We start from the raw sequence: 17,972 nt of genomic DNA, 5'->3' as shown, positions 1-17,972 counted from the left end.
ACTAGGTAAATAGCATGCATTTTATTTGAATATTTAGGCTTCACTTGGCTTCCTTTTAAAAACTTATATTTCCAGTTTCTAAACTAATTAGAATTGACTTATTATAGATGAGGTACCTTATCAGGTGAAGAACGAAATTACCATGGACAGTCAATGGGTTAAGAGGTCAATGTAGAATAGGAAAATCAATTTGCATTGATTAGACAAAAGGTCCATTTTAGTGAGCTCAAAGGATTAGCTTTTAAGCAGACATCTTTGAACTATGAGGTATTTTTCAACTGAGCAGTATAAGGAGGACAGCATTATAAAAAACACCTAAGAATTTTTTAAAAAATCATATATAGTAAACACCATAGTTAAGCTAGCTGATGTTCAATGCTATTATGAACCATGCTTAGGATTACCGTATTTAAAAGCTTTATGAAAAGTGTGAAAGTGTTTCATTTATCTCCTATGTCAATCTTTACCCAGATATTTACATAATAGTAGCTAGAATCTTAAGAACTATAGTAGGCTTGGCGGTGACTTATTTCAGTATTGACATCAATGAAATATTAAAGTAAAATTTAGAGTCTGAATGTGAAAAATCAAAATCTCACTCCCAAGCCTCCCCAATGGAAACAATTTTAAATAGTACATCAGTAAAACATAAATAAATCTATTAGCTCTTATTTTCTGTTCTATGGAAATTTAAACTTACATAACCAAAAGTTAAGATAATTTTGAGCTGAACAGCAATGATTATATGTGAATTAGGCTCCTAATGTGAATTAGAGTTTCTGCCTTAAAGGCATTTATTTGCAAGTCCTATAGGTCCCTAGTCAGATAGGACCAAGTGAGACCAGATGTGTATAACATTCTTTAAATCTCATTGACAACTGACACCTTACATACCTCACCCCACCACAGCATTTCTTACCTTCAATGGCTAGCATTGCACGCAATTCCCGGTTCAGCAGCTCATACCGTCGTTCTAGGTCATGCTCTTTTTCCCTAGGCAAGTTGCAAAAGTTCATCAATATGTTAATTACTAAATCATTACACACTTAAAAAAAACCTTTAGGTTACATTGATTTTAGAACTTATAACTGACTTTTCTCTTTAACTTTAAGCTACTCCAAACAAATGATACACAAATCTAAAGCCTTTCTCAGGTAGAATATTTATTAGTGCTATTATTTTCCTCCTTCAATTCTGTATAACACACAAGTATATTTTAATCTGTGGAGAAGTAATCTCATTCTTCTATGTTTCTTGTTTTAAGCACAGGCATAAGGCTTTTTTGGTAAAATATTTTCCATAGTTCAGAATAAACACTCTTTTGTCCAAAATTCCAAGTGAAAAGAAAACAAGAAATATGAAAAATACTATCAGTGCAAATTTAATATATTGACAATTAAAGATCTGGGATTAAATTTTACATTTTTCATAACTCTTTTATCAAGATCAGGTATGGGAGAAATTGAAAAAGTAGCAATGAATTACATTAGAATAAAACATGTAAGTATGCTCATATTCCCACACTAGGTGGCACACTATAGGAACACCGCTAGTGAGCAAAAAGGAAGAAGCAATAATTTCTACAGTGAACTAAATGCTAAAGATTAAGAATGCTTACAGATAGTCTAGACCCCATTTTACTTTTATTCTTTCAATATTAAAAAGGTCATTTCTGTTTTAAGTCATTAATCTTTTATTCCAAAATTTAGGGTAATCACCCATAGCATACAAATGAACTTTGTTATTTTATTCTTTTAACTTGAAAAAATTAAATGAATTTTAATTTTATTTCTCTTCCCCTCTAACCCTTCATATGAACCAAACCTTCTTTTTCACACAAGTGGTTTATTTCTTAAACACAAAAATTATTTATATCCTTTGGCCAGTTATATAATAAACACAGCTCCCCAGGATCTATCACTCTATTTAAAAATTCTAACTATTCAGACAAAAAGTGATTATATACTATTTTTAATTTTTTTACTTTTTACATAAAACCGACTATAATCCCTATGGAAAGAAAATTAAATCCTAATAAATATGATACTCCAAAGAAGACAAAAATAAAAAGCCTAAGATTCATCAATGTTGCAGGGAAAACAAGCATAGTCATGGGTACTTACAGAAGAGAGAGCTGGTTCATTCTCCTTATTAAAGCATTTTTTTTATTAACTAACATAAACCATTCCTGCATCATAGCTTCTTCTTCTTCTGTGTTCCTCCCTATAATTGAGGAAGATTTAGCTCTTATTATATGACATTTTACAAGCCAAATAATAGTTTGATGCAAGTTTTTTTTAAACAGTAAAAATACCATTTTAGCTACCCAACAGTACATATTAAACTGTTTATAATAACATAAGATTAAAGTCCAAGGCCTGAAAAAAGAAATCAGTATTTTAAAATCATAAGCCAATCTTCCAATGCTGGTATTATTCAGCATGAACATTTCAGTGCCCCTTAACATACCTACAGATCATATTAACTCTAAGTACAGTCAACAAAGTGTTCCACCTTTTAAATCCTCCCCAGAGGCTGACTTGTTATTATGTTTCAATGAGGAACTCATGGCGCTGACAGACATGGTCAGGATAAAAAAAGAAAGAAAGAAAGAAAGAAAACATTAAAAAATCATTATGAGAATTTTAAGACTAGCAAGATCAGAGAAGTCCAGAGATTGTATGAAAGCTTTCACTTCTAACAACTTGCTTTTTTTATTTTCCTCCCAAAATGTAAACTAAAGATATAAGTATATATACCATTCTTATCGTTCCTAATAGAGTGAAGCACTTGCATATTATTAAATACATTGTGAATGAGACAGGCTACAAAAAAAAATCTGTAGCTATCTATGAAAAAACACATTACAATGAACATAACAATGATCAGAAATCAGAAGACATTTGAACAAATTACTTAATCAGAGAAACAATCTAAACTTTTAGATTATAAAGTTACTGACTAAATACAGGATATTTAAAATTCACTATCCTTAATACACTTTCCGTTATCTCTACTCAACTCCCCCAAAGACCAGTATATTGAGGATTATAATATAGTGTAGCGTGTATTTGATACTGTTCATATAGAAGTCACCATCATACTAAAAAGATACTAATTTCCCCCACCTTCTTCCTTTATCTCTCTTCAAATTATAACTAGTCAAATTTACAGTTTTTTGACTTTTTTTCCTGAGTTTCACCCATAATAGGTTTAATGCTTTTCTAGGCCATTATTTAATTTTTCAGTTCAATTTCCATACAGCATTCATAGGGTTAACTTAGATATATAACAAAAAATTAAGTATTCAGCTAAGACTATTATTCCTTATGTTTTACTGTCTTCTTAAATGAGATATTTTCTTTTAAATTTCAAACATATTACCCCTCCATTTAAGCCATTCAAACAATACAAAAGTATAATGGAGTAAAAATTCAAGTCCTCTTTCATCAACCTCCTCTTCCCCAATTCCCCACTCTACCTCCTTTCTACAGAAGTAACTCCTATTACAGTTTCGTGTATCTCCATCCAGACCACACAAACAGTTATATCTCACACACATACATGTATATACACACACAGACACTTATCTACAGACACATACAGGTTTCTTTTCTTTAACATAAATGAGATCATATTATATATTTCCCTGTGATTTGCTTTTTTCATTCCATTGGTATATCAACATCATTTTTTTAATGCTTGCATGAAGTATGTGCATACCATATTTATTTTTGCTATTTCCACATTAATAGAAATTTGAAGATATTTTTAGAATGAAAATAGAATATGAAGAACTGGTCTGTGTCCAAAAGATTAAACATGTATTTCAGAGCTTCCTTGTAATATAGTTATCTGTTGTTCATCATTAGGGAGAATGTGAGGAAATGTGCCTTCATTAAATGCTGTTAAAATGAAGCAGACTTAGGAAAGAATCTTGTTGAGTCTGAACAAAAGTCTTTATTGTTTTACAGTATTTTTAATCTCTCTTTTAGGGTAGCTGGGTTTGTATTCACTTTGGACCATGTGATGTCTTGACACTAGTCATGTGATATAGGCTGCGATAGGCACAAATCCCTGGGTAACAACAAAAGAAGAAAGAGTAAAAAGAAAAAGCTGAGAAAAAGCTTGCAATTTGGAAAAAGGCCAATTGTACCCTGGTGAAGGCCTTTTTGATCAGTGAAATGACACATGTGTGTAATATTAATAGGTATAGATTGTATGATAGTTTCTTTTCTGATTAAAAACTTAATTCTTTAGTTCATAATCTAAGTGGTTTCTAAAAATATAGACTTATTAAAACTTTGTTTTTAGTTTAACTTAACCTATAATTGAGACTTTCAGGCGATAACAGAAGCAACAAGCCTAGTCTTAAATTAGCATCATTTTCTTCAATGGCAGACTGCTTCCTCGAGAATAACAATACTGGTGTGGTACTGTGTTATTTTCAGTTTAACTCTTGCCTATGATTTCTGGATAAGAATAAAAGCACTCCATCCCCTAATTGATAGGAAATGACCAATAATACAATTGTTTCATATGTCAAAAGGAAATAAATAAGCTTAGTGATAAGAAATATTTGTAGACACATTATTCTGAGCCAACAGTGCTATATAGATTATTTACTTTAACTGAAAAAACATATTTGAGGATAAATCAATTCTGTTTCACTGAATCCTTATCTGAGATAGTGCATAGTGATGGAAATCTATACTTAAACTAGTAATAAAAAAATTAAATTTTCTTCCAATACATCATTACACCATTGTTCTTAGGGATTTAAAATTTTTAAAAATTTTAAATGCTTTTAAAAGCCAGTAAGTTGAACCATTACAAATTAATCCTGACTTTAATAACTGGTTAAAGACCCCTTTAGCTTTATAAGTAACAAAAAATATTAAAGCCTGTGATCACAGTGAGCTTTTCTCATTTCTCCTCTAACCATTTGTTATTTAATCCAATACTAGTAATCCAATTTGTCCATCAGACTTTTAAAGGGCAGAATGCAACTTCCTCAGCTTAGACACTTTTCAAAGTACAATATATTTTTCAAATGAATGCTGGATGTTTCATTTTTCCCAACTGTTCCTAGCTCTAATGCATGAGGCAAAAAAGAACAAGATGAACATTGTTCATACTGATTAAGTAAGAGCTCATTAAAGAGCTGTCAGTGCGGTACTTTGAATATGCATGAAGCATATAATCAGATCTAGTACCGTCACTAGAGGAGAATACGGTAAGTACAAAGGATTGATTTAATTACTTAGAGTGGGCTGTGGTGGTAAAGCAGTCTTGTTAGTGCAAAAAGAAAAGGAGGTTGTATTCTGGCACTGTTTAAAAAAAAGGCAGTTTTAGCTTCTGCCACAATACCTAATCTCAGAATAAAAGCACTTTACATTGTAGCTTAAAATGAAGACTGTCATTATTTTATAAAATGGACATAAATCATTTTATCTTGTTCAACCTCACCTGGTTAACTACCTCTCATTCAAAATCATCTTTAATTTGTAATTACAACCACATTTTTATTACTAAAGAGCTAATACTAATACTTTTTGTTTGCTGTTTTTTTACTAATAATGTTTAAGATCTTTTTTTCATTATCATGAACTGAAAAATTGAAAACACATACTATTGAAGACAATTTTGAAATTAAAAAATGACAAAATACTACAGTATGCAGTTACTAAAATGTGAACGCATGGCTGGGTTATTAAACTATATTTTAGAGCACAGTGCTTTAATTTTCTTATAAATATACTACCAATAAAGGTATTAAGATTAGAACTTAAGTAGTTAATACCTTACCATTTAAAGTATTGACTAATACAATCTCTGCTAGTGTTTTTCCTATTTTGTTTCCTTAAAGACGTGTTTTATATTGCCTTCAGGAATGGAACATCTTTTCTGATATCACAATATTTCAATGCCCAGTTTTTCCTTTAATCAATTATTGTAGCTGGAGTAGGACTCATAAAAATTATGAAATAATCAAGGATTATGATAACAGGAAAACTATCTGTGAATATAACTTCAAATAATTCTTCCTATCACAGAGTTAACAAAAACCACTTAATAAAAAGCAGCATAATGCACACAACACTACATGTAGCATAAATACTTAATAATGTTAGTTGACTATATCAATCACCTTTATATTCTATCCCCTCCTCCAAAAACTGTTGCTTTAATGTTGACTTTATTTTATTCAGCAATTTATTCACTCATCCAAAAATTTGTATGTGATTTTCATTTTTTTCATAAACAGTGCTTTTACTCATTTTTAAACACATTGAAAACACTGTGTTTTTCAATGTGTTTAAAAATGAGTAAAAGAAAAGTGATGCCAAAAATCTGAAATTATGAACCATATTTATAAAAATTGCCTAATTAACCTTTCTTAATTAATCTTTTACCATAAAGTTATTACCTATTTAGAAAGATATATTATAGACAAGCAGTGAATTCTAATATAAATGCAAAACAAGGAACAATACAATTTTAGTTAAATAGCAGTTGAATTCAATGGGAAAGAGAATAAAAACACCTAGATGTAGGTTGCTATTAGAAATATGAAAAATACAAGATTTTCTACCATAAAAACATTAAAGGATGCCGAAATCTTGCCATAACTTCATGGCAGGGATAGCTGACTACTGATTACATATGGTGCTTAAAGGACACAACATAGCAAAGCAAAACCAAACATAAAAACAAAAGAGCTGTCATTACAAATTGTTCTGATACTGTGATTTCAAAAATATAATGACCTTTGAAAGACATAATACTATAAAAAAGACACATAAAGGCATCCAACTAACTGGCACTGAAGAAACATTTTACAGCAAAGGGAGTGAAATCTGCTAGATTTATATAATGGATGAGAAAAATAACTTTACTGCAGTTATGTTGGGGCATGGAGAAACTGATTCCAGAGCCAGCATTATAGCAGGGCTCCAATGTCCCAGTTTTAGAATATATTTTAATCTTAGGAAAGGGAGCTATATTATGAAAATAAATTTTACTGTATAAGCAAATAACTGATAAATGTTCCTATTCTAAGAATATCCTCAAATAGCACTCAATATAAAATAAATTCATAATCTCTACTCATGCTTTTAGCAGTAATTGTCTTAATACTATTAATCCAGCATGACATATTTGTTATAGTATTAAGAATAAAAACTTTGGGGGGAAATTCTATTTCCTTTTGTTGAATAAAACTAAAAACTAACACACTCTCTCAAAATACCTTTTATTTACTCACTTAGTAAAACAGAATGTGGGAGAAATTCGAAGCACATCTCTCTATAACTTTTGACAGAGTTCTTTGCATGTGGCTTCCTACAGGAGGAGGAATAGACAGCTTCACCAAAATTTTTCCTCAATAAACTTACACATAAGAAGAAGCTATTTCTAAAGTTTGGAAGTTAATAGGCAGTCTTCTTGTACCAATGCCTCAACAGTTCTGAACATCCTTTTTATGCCACTATTTTATGCCACTTTTAAGTGCTAGACTTCTTAAAAGGTATACTAAGCACAAATAAAGATAGCAAGAATATAAAAATAAAGCCTCGAAGTAGTCATCATGGGAAAAATTATAACTGATGAAATTCTTTATGTTTATTTACAATTTAGTATTTAAAAAAATACATATGAGATAGCATTGCACCCATAACTTTTTAGTGCTAAGAGACTTTAAAGGCATTAATCTGACCCACATTTCAGGTAAGGTACATACATTTAACATATTTTATAAAAAGGGATAGAATACAGTAAGCCACTTTTACAGGCATCATTCAACTGCTGTCTTCTTTGATAATCAATTAGGTATCCACCATTATGGGGGAAATTTTGCACTGTGAGCCCCTCTTACACATGGATGGCTTCGCTCCCCTGCCAGCTCTCCTCTCTCCTGGAGCCCCTCTGTTTGACTGCACCTGGCAGACTCCTCTCTACCTCTACCTGTCTCAAAGTCATGTGATGGGAGTGGCTCAAAAAAATGGCTCTAGATGTATCACAGGTAATGTGATGGATGAACATGAAGAGTCGAATAAATTTATTTCTTGAAAAGTGGTAGTGTAGAAAAGCAATATTTCTAGACTAATGTATTTTAATATATGTGATTTTAAATATGTATTATGTATAGCTAAATTTAAATTACATAAAAGACATTCCTAAACTTTTATATATTCAAATTAGTCAAAATTTCTGTGGGGATCTTCTCATTGGGCAAATAAGGTCATCTGGGTACAAATGGTAGTTTTTTATATGGTGGCCTGGGAACCCAATCCATAATTTTGGTATTTTATGGAAATCACCTGATTTATAAGTAAATTTTAGAACAAAGACCTCTTATAAGTTAAGAATTACCTTAATGAAAGTTTGTTTACATTAATTCTGAGAAAATCCTATGGATAAGACTATAAATTATGGTAAAGAGAAGGATAATATATAATTGTATACTATCTATATTTTCTATTGCTGGTTAGTTCAGTCATTTTGAATATGATGCAAATAAGGTGAACATTAAATGCATCCAATATGACTTGTGTTCAGTTTACTGTTAAAAAAAACAACTTGATCTTAGACTATTTGATCTCTGTAACCCTCAGTTTCTCCAGCTCTATATTTTAAGGATAATCATATTATTTACTCTATATAATTGTTACAGGAGTTAAATGAGAAAATCCATGTAAAGTTCTTGACATAATACCCAAGACTATAAATGCTAACTATAATGATGATAATAAGGAGGGTGACATGTGGCACCGAGCTAGGAACTGGAGCTACAAAGATGACCAAGATGACCCTGCCCCTGAAAGGGCTCATAGTCTAATGTGGAGACAGACATATAACTGGGGCATCTGGAAGGAAGATGATAAATTTCTAAACAACTCCATGGACACAAATTATATTTTTCATCTTTGTTATTTATAATCAGTCTATAGTTAGTATGTCATTGGTCACATGTGGGATGAGGGGAAAATGTGGGTGAAGTGGTACAAGCCCATGTCCGTATCTGGAAAACCTAAGAGAAAGCCCTACTGGATCAGCTGGGTCACTCTTGTACACAAAAGATAGCTATCGCAAGAGTGACACACTGAGGGTGTGTTCCAGGTGATGGCTGTCTAGTTATTTGTGGTGGGATTCAGAAAGTTGAGGACAAAGTAGATCGCTGAAATAGCAATAATATCAAAAAATGAAAAAGGTAAAATTCAAGGTTAAAAATTATAGACTAATGGAACATATCTAAAAGGCTACTGGTTGTCAAAATAAGTTAAAAAGAAAAAAGAAAATGGCAATTTTATATGATGTATTTTAAAGAAAAGAATGCCCTTAACAAGAAAAATCAAATATTTATAATGCAGATGCTTCATTGGAAAAGTATGAATTCATCATTTTTACAGGAAAAGACCTTGATGTTCTTTAGGAGCACAGCACATATTTCCAAGTATCTTTAAAATCAGATTATGCAATTGTCAATGTAGACACAATAGCTGTTTTACTAAATGCCAGGTGAGAATGGGATCAGATTATGTTGAAGTGTGGAAAATTAAGTACACATAATTTTTAAAATATAGGACAAACTTATGTAGATATGCTCCAAATGTGCTTTGATAGGCTCCCTATAATAAGGAGTTTCTCCAAAGATGGAGTATATATATAGTCAGTTGGTTACTATTTTAGGTAACTTAAAGAGTTTTATAGTATAAAAATCATACTTAGGGTATCATGAGAGCCTCCAGTTTCCAATAAGGCATGAGTTCAACATCCCTAACCCCCAAGGCGCTACTTGAACAGTAACTTCCTCTTCCACTCTGAACCAGGGTTGATCATGCTTGGACTCAGATAACCAATATAGGGCTATATCCTTTATTCTGTACTGACATAAATGTTTTTATTCTCTGAGGGGAAGTTGAAGGGGATTATGCCTATACCCTTCTAGTTGTGGCCACATTCATTCTCAAAGCACAGAAGCCTAACGAAAGTAGAACACTATAGCATCTTCTCTAGCAGCCTTCTAACCTGCATAGAAATTCAACAATGAAACACCTTGAATCAAATGCAAACCCAGACCAGGGCAGGTCACTGGTATGTTTCAGCACTACACTAATTCATCCAATACCTCTCAACTCCCTTAGTGGAGCCATTCCCTTCATCAAAATACACAGGCAATACTCACAAATAGACCTGACCCTGCAGTGCATTTTCCTGAAGTCTTAGAGCAACAGCATTTCATAGATCTCCCTCACCTGGTCACTGACAATTAATACATTTCTTATAGACTAGGAATATTAATCATTATGTTGATGACAATGATGATAGTATCAAATATTTAATGAGGAACGTAAAATAGCTGAAATGCTGTAGAAAACACTTTGGTAGTTTCTCAAGAAGTTAAACATAGAACTACTATATGGTTCAGCAAATGCATTCCTAGGTATATACCCCAAGAACTGAAAGCAGGGACCTGAATACATATTTGTACACCAGTGTTCATAGTAGCATTATTCATAATAACCAAAAGGTAGAAACAACAAGTGTCCATCAATGGGTGAATGGATAAACAAAATATGGTATACAATGGACTATTATTCGTCATAAAAAGCAATGAAGTTCTAATACATATACAACATGGATGAATCTTGAAGACATCATGTTGAGTGAAATATGCCAGACACAAAAGGACAAATATTGCATGGTATCACTCATATGAAATAACTAGAATATGCAAATTCATAGAGACAGAAAGTAGATCAGAGGTTACCAAGGGCTAGGGGGAGGAGGAATGGGAAGTTCATTATAAAAATCTCCAAAAAAATTTTAATGAGGTCATATAGCTAATTAATGGTGGAATAAGGCCTCAAATCTAGGCAGTCTCTCTTGTGAACCAATACTCATAGCCACCCACTTGATACTTGTGGACTCACAGGTTACCAGTCTTTCTCAAACAAAGCCCTTTATTTAGAATTCAGGTCAACCTCCTAGACAAAGTTCTCAGAGTGATTCTAGTAAACAAAATAAAACAAAACAAGAACATATTCATCCTTAAAACCTTTGCTGTTCATGTATTTCATCCATTTACAGAGGGAATTTTGCTTACTCTTCCTATGTAGGCTACAGGGATTTAACAATGCTCTCACAATGGCATATCATACTTCACAAGCAGAGTCGGTTTTTCTTCTTATGCAGATGTGTTCATAAGATCCTTGAATTATAGGCTACTGTATGATGTCTTCCAGAAACGGGATTCCAGGGATAGATTTATTTACTTCTTGGGCAACTACAAGTTATCCTGGTTCCACTGAAGTTATCACTTTCAATGAAAGTGACCAAGCAAGAACACACTATCTAGTATGGAATTATCAGGGTACATTCAAGTTCTAATTGTGTTCTTTAAGAGCTGTGTGAACGTTGGCAAATTACCTTATCTCCCCATGTCTCAATTTCTTTATCTGTAAAATGGGAATAGTGGTACTACTTCATAGGATTTTATGAAGATTAAATGAGTGCATATATATATTGTCAATATATATATATATATATATATATATATATAATCACTTAAAATAGTGCCTGGCCCACAGTAAGCTATATAAGTATTAATGGTTGTTGCTATCTGTCTATCTAATCTAATCTAATCTAATCCATCCATCCATCTATCTTGATGATTCCACTTTGCAGAGTCTCACAATTTTTCAAGTGCCTATGCAAGCAACAGAAAGGCCTATTCATTGAAACAAACATTTTGGGCAACTTGGGAGAAGTCTTAAGAGGTCAGTGCTATTAAACATGGCATTTCTAATGTCTTTATGTATCTATTTTACTGGACCAATCAACCAAAATGCATCCTACTGTCATTTCAACTTTTTCATTCCCCCCATTGTTTCTTTTTTTTTTTTTTTAATTTTTTTATTAATCAAAAAAAAGAAAAGAAATTAACACAACATTTAGAAATCATTCCATTCTACAAATGCACTCAGTAATTCTCAGTATCATCACATAGATGTATGATCATCATTTCTTAGTACATTTGCATCGATTTAGGAAAAGAACTAGCAAAACAGCAGAAAAAAATATAGAATGTTAATATAGAGAAGAGAATTAAAATAATAATACTAATAATATATATATATATATATAAAAAGGAAAAAGAAAAAAAACAAAAACAAAAGATACAAACACACAAACAAACAAAAAACCATATTTCAGGTGCAGCTTCATTCAGTGTTCCAACATAGTTACATTACACTTAGGTATTATTGTGCTGTCCATTTTTGAGTTTTTGTATCTAGTCCTGTTGCACAGTCTGTATCCCTTCAGCTCCAATTACCCATTATCTTACCCTGTTTCTAACTCCTGCTGGTCTCTGTTACCAATGATATATTCCAAGCTGATTCTCGAATGTCGGTTCACATCAGTGGGACCTTACAGTATTTGTCCTTTAGTTTTGGGCTAGACTCACTCAGCATAATGTTCTCTAGGTCCATCCATGTTATTACATGCTTCATAAGTTTAGTCTGTCTTAAAGCTGCATAATATTCCATCATAGGTATACGCCACAGTTTGTTTAGCCACTCGTCTGTTGATGAACATTTTGGCTGTTTCCATCTCTTTGCAATTGTAGATAATGCTGCTATAAACACTGGTGTGCAAATGTCCGTCTGTGTCTTTGCCCTTAAGTCCCTTGAGTAGATACCTAGCAGTGGTATTGCTGGGTCGTAATCCATTCTGCCATTCTATGTCTTTTGATTGGGAAATTCAGTCCATTAACTTTTAGTATTATTACTGTTTGGATAATATTTTCCTCTACCATTTTGGCTTTTGTATTATATATATCATATCTGATTTTCCTTCTTTCTACACTTTACTCCATACCTCTCTCTTCTGTCTTTTCGTATCTGACTCTAGTGCTCCCTTTAGTATTTCTTGCAGAGCTGGTCTCTTGGTCACAAATTCTCTCAGTGACTTTTTGTCTATAAATGTCTTAATTTCTCCTTCATTTTTGAAGGACAATTTTGCTGGATATAGGAGTCTTGGTTGGCAGTTTTTCTCTTTTAGTAATTTAAATATATCATCCCACTGTCTTCTAGCTTCCATGGTTTCTGCTGAGAGATCTACACATAGTCTTATTGGGTTTCCCTTGTATGTGACAGATTGTTTTTCTCTTGCTGCTTTCAAGATCCTCTCTTTCTCTTTGACCTCTGACATTCTAACTAGTAAGTGTCTTGGAGAACGCCTATTTGGGTCTATTCTCTTTGGGGTGCGCTGCACTTCTTGGATCTGCAAATTTAGGTCTTTCATAAGAGTTGGGAAATTTTCAGTGATAATTTCTTCCATTAGTTTTTCTCCTCCTTTTCCCTTCTCTTCTCCTTCTGGGACACCCACAACACGTATATTTGTGCGCTTCATATTGTCATTCAGTTCCCTGATACCCTGCTCAAGTTTTTCCATTCTTTTCCCTATAGTTTCTGTTTCTTTTTGGAATTCAGATGTTCCATCCTCCAGTTCACTAATTGTAGCTTCTGTCTCTTTAGATCTACCATTGTAGGTATCCATTGTTTTTTCCATTTTTTCTTCTTTGTCCTTCACTCCCATAAGTTCTGTGATTTGTTTTTTCAGATTTTCTATTTCTTCTTTTTGTTCAGCCCATGTCTTCTTCATGTCCTCCCTCAATTTATTGATTTGGTTTTTGAAGAGTTTTTCCATTTCTGTTCGTATATTCAGCATTAGTTGTCTCAGCTCCTGTATCTCATTTGAACTATTGGTTTGTTCCTTTGACTGGGCCATATCTTCAATTTTCCGAGCGTCATCCATTATTTTCTGCTGGTGTCTGGGCATTTGATCAGATTTCCCTGGGTGTGGGACCCAGCTGGTTGAAAGGTTTTTCTGTGAAATCTCTGGGCTCTGTTTTTCTTTTCCTGCCCAGTAGGTGGCGCTCGTGGCGCTCGTCTGTCTGCACGGCAGTTGGCCCGGGAAACCGCGCGTGGAGGCGGGGGTCGCTGGCCGCCGCGGCTTGGGAGAGTGCCGGTCCTAATTGCCCAGCTGGCCCGAAACGCCAAGCGTGACGGGAGGGCCCCGCTATCCAACGTTCCCAGTCAGACCGGGGAGCCACGTGCATGGAGGGGACCCCAGTCGCCAGCCGCCCCGGCCGGGAAAACGCGCGCCCCTCGGGTATCTCACCGCAGCAGATTCTCCCTGCCCGTTCAGCTGTTCCAGAATGGGGTACGCTGTCTTTTTGGTCTCTGTCGTGACTCCGGGAGCTGTTTTGTATTGTTTCTGTTTCTTTAGTTGCTTTTCTGGAGGAGGAACTAAGACCCGCGCGTCTTACTAAGCCGCCATCTTCTCCGGAAGTCCCCCCCATCGTTTCTTAAAGGAGCTAATCAAATACAAACCTTCTAGGTGACACTCTCTTTCCCAAGGTTACTCATAAGAGTTAAGTCTATGCCAAAGGACCTCTTCCTAATAGAATTCCTTCAGTCAGAAATTCAGGGATAAACAAAATCTAACATGTAATGCTCAGAATTCTCTAGAACCCCAAGAATAAAGTTATTTTCAGATTTCTCCCCAACATAATCCTCAGAATATGTTCAATTTCCCCTTTAATCATGACAAATATTTGATACCCCTTAGACTGAAGAACATATTATACTACTCCTCTCACATTTTAGCATAAATCTTATGGGTCAGTCTCCATCTATTATTTATATGCCCTTCTGCTGTGTTGAATGTCTTTTCCCTTTTCCCTCAAATCTCAGACCACTTAAAAAGCATCAGACAAACACATTTAAAACACTTAACTTACATTACCACATAAAGTCATGGCCAATTCCAATTTGGGTTAATAAAAACCTTCTCAACAAACAAGAACTTGACTATTTGGTCTTCCAATTTACCTATGAATACTTTGTTTTCCATACTCATTAACATCAAATAAAATGATACTTTTTGTAGGGTAATTTTAAATAATTTTAAAGACATGTTTTCCTCTATAAATGATAAAAACAATCTTTTAATGAAATTTTATTATCTAAACCTAAACTTTGTTGGCTTTATGAATATTTCTACTTTTTTAGTACTTTTTTCTAGAATAGTATCCAACTTTGAATTGCGATAATTTTATTTAAACTTTTACTTAGATTCAAAATAAGCAGTTGAATGAAAATGATGCTATTAAAGTTTTAGATGTAGGCTCCCTATAATTTTATTCTCAGGATAAATAAAAATAATTATGGCTACTTTAATAATTTATTTCTTTAGAAACTGCTTATACTTAAATATAAAGCTATTCCTAATATTTTTTAAGTACTGAAATTCATAATAAATTCTTTTTTGGGGGGGTGAGGCAGAGCATGGGCCAGGAATCGAACCCAGTTCTCCTTCATGGCAGGTGAGCATTCTACCACTGAACCACCCATGCACCCATAATGACTTAACATCTTTAACTTTTTTATGGAGCTAGATCCTTGAATGTATAACAGCCATAGCCTGACCAGGTCCATCAAATTCCAGTTCAGAAGTGTTTATGTGGAAGACAACATGCTGGTAGGGAAGAAATGTTGGTGCTTTACACAATTCCTAGCTTTGACCACCAAGTGGTGCTATTAATTCAGAGTGAACTAGCATTGGGGAGTGGGGTAGGGTGGCTCTGGGGTGGGTAGAAAGATGAAGCAGTATACAAGTAGTCAGGCAATAAAAGGGACACTTACAAGTCAGATGTTCATTACTCTCTGTACTGGGAGTTCACATATCATCTGTGGCTCAATCCCACCAGTTTAAAAAGGGGGAAAAACCAATTCTATACTTTTATTTTGGTAATAAAGCTCATTATGCTCCTATAGGAAAAATGTTTATATATATACATATTTGTACCAAACTTCACCCTTTAAGGCTATGCAGCTGTAAGAATAATCACAGTTTTGTTTAATCTTCCATCTCCCCTCAAAATTCCTCCAAATTTCCCCATTAAAATAAAACACCATTAAAATAAAATACCTGTTTACTATTCAGCAGTAAAAATAAAAATTTAGTAATATTAAGCATTAAAAATACATAATTTCATTTTTTAGACTAGATAGCAACCTAACAGTTTTTCCTTAAATTATATTTTAAACTTTTCCTGGAGAAACAGCTCCTCTGAAGCTATGCCTTTCACATTCCAGCTCAGAAGTGACATGTGGGGAGAGGGAACAGATGCAATGACTGTATATGTTCAGTTTTCTTATGCAAAGCATCAAGAGGCCTAGGAAAAATGTTAAAAACCTAACTAGTAACTAAAAGACATAACTACAATCCCCTAGAAGAACTGGCAAGGTCCCTTCAATGGAATGAACAATAATTTGAAAGCAGAATTTTGTAAGCCTGTACAACAATAAAAGGAAGGTTCACAGCTATTCAATTGGACAATCCTGTCCCAAAGATGAAGGGATCTTGCAAGGGTTGGCATGCATCCAGTTGTTTCTGCCCATTAACATCTGTATTTTCAAAGATGTTCCCATTTGGGGAAATTGGGTGTTAGAACAGAGCTTGTATCTTTGACTCTGTGGACTAAAGAGGTATCTCACACATACGAGGCCATCTCTGATGTCATTCTTTGTCATATCATATCACAGAATCTTTGTTAAGCTTCTTAGGAAGGTGTCAGGATAAAACAAAGGAGGAGAAAATGCACTTGTAAAACTGATTCCCACCTTGATGTCCTAAAATAAATTTCTCAAAATATAATGCCTGAGTTCAGTTTGTTTCTGTATGTGCCCCATAAAATTCATGATTAGAATACTAATTCAATTAAACTTATATAGATCAAGGAATTAGCAAAATTCCTAAGGTTTCCTCAGAGTTGTTCCTTTAACAGCAAAAATTATGGTGTCCACACAAACATGTATCAGGTACTTTTTATATATTCCCAAGGGCTGAAACAACAACAACTTTTCAAAGTCTTATGCTAAATTCCCAGACTAGTTATTCTGGCATTTCTTTGGGGTGAGGGTGGGAAGAAGGAATGAGAGAGGGGAAGAGACAGACAGTATGTTGGGGGGAAGAAAAGGTAAGAGTTTTGATAGAATGGGAGGTGTGCATATTACTTAAAAGCTATGGAAAATTTTACAGTAAAGGTAGAAACAATAATAAATGGGCTCACTATTAACTCATGGCAGCAGCTACTTTGGTATTGAGTGCTCATCCTTTGTCAGGCTGCGCACTATGTACTCTTATCTAAGTTCTATCTATATTTGTATCAATATATTTTAAATTGTAAATAACCTTCTGAAGTAGGTATTATCAGTCTTTTATTCCCCCTTCTTTTTTAACAGATGAGGAAACAGAGACTACGTAAAAAAACAGACCACCCAGACTCCAACTGGGTTGTCCCAGCCAACCAGTTGGAACTGGGTTCTAACTGATTTAGAAGTGTATGCTCTTAAATTTCTATGCTATACTGCTTCCCTTAGCACTGAAACACTTGCAAAATTAGCATATTTTAGTCCAGTGTTTCTTAAATTGTGGTCTGTGGACCACTCTTATTAGAACTGCTCCATCCCAGATCTACTGAACAGAATCTTTTAGCCAAGATCTGGAAATCTGGGTTTTTAATAAACTTTCCAGGTTTTTTTTTTTAAATGCATATAAAGGTTGAGAACCACTGTCTTAGCCCTTTCACAAATAAGTCACTGAGATTACTTTATTTTAAAGAAAGGGGTGATATTCCATGTATAACATGTTATTTTAGCATTGGCATGACATTACACAAATTTAATTTCACATTCAGAAGAAAAACATTTTGCTGCCAAATCAGTTGAAATGCCTAAATTCTGTTTCATAGATAGTTGCTGAGAAAAACACATTTTCCTGGAATTTCTACTTTTTTAAATGTTAAAAAATTTTATTGCAGTCTAGAATAAGGATGTACATTATATTCTAAGGCAGTATATTCCAAATTGAAAATTATGGTGATGTAACAATTCTTTAGC

General features: G+C 33.7%; 1 protein-coding gene across 18 annotated transcripts in view; it reads right to left on the bottom strand.

The window, feature by feature from the left end:
* EHBP1 (EH domain binding protein 1) overlaps positions 1-17,972 on the bottom strand; it is a 559,717-nt gene that overhangs the window by 6,598 nt on the left and 535,147 nt on the right. For all 18 annotated transcript variants that reach the window (XM_077134347.1, XM_077134350.1, XM_077134348.1 and 15 more), the window contains 2 exons: positions 2,124-2,223; positions 920-993 (listed from right to left, as the gene is read on the bottom strand). In XM_077134347.1, coding sequence (XP_076990462.1) covers positions 920-993; positions 2,124-2,223 — 174 coding nt within the window. The remainder of the gene's footprint in view (positions 1-919; positions 994-2,123; positions 2,224-17,972) is intronic.

This window comes from Tamandua tetradactyla, chromosome 17 (assembly GCF_023851605.1).
Source record: "Tamandua tetradactyla isolate mTamTet1 chromosome 17, mTamTet1.pri, whole genome shotgun sequence".
NCBI classification, from domain to species: domain Eukaryota; kingdom Metazoa; phylum Chordata; class Mammalia; order Pilosa; family Myrmecophagidae; genus Tamandua; species Tamandua tetradactyla.
Note: the sequence above shows the minus strand (reverse complement) of the source record. Positions and strands in the feature narration are given on the sequence as shown.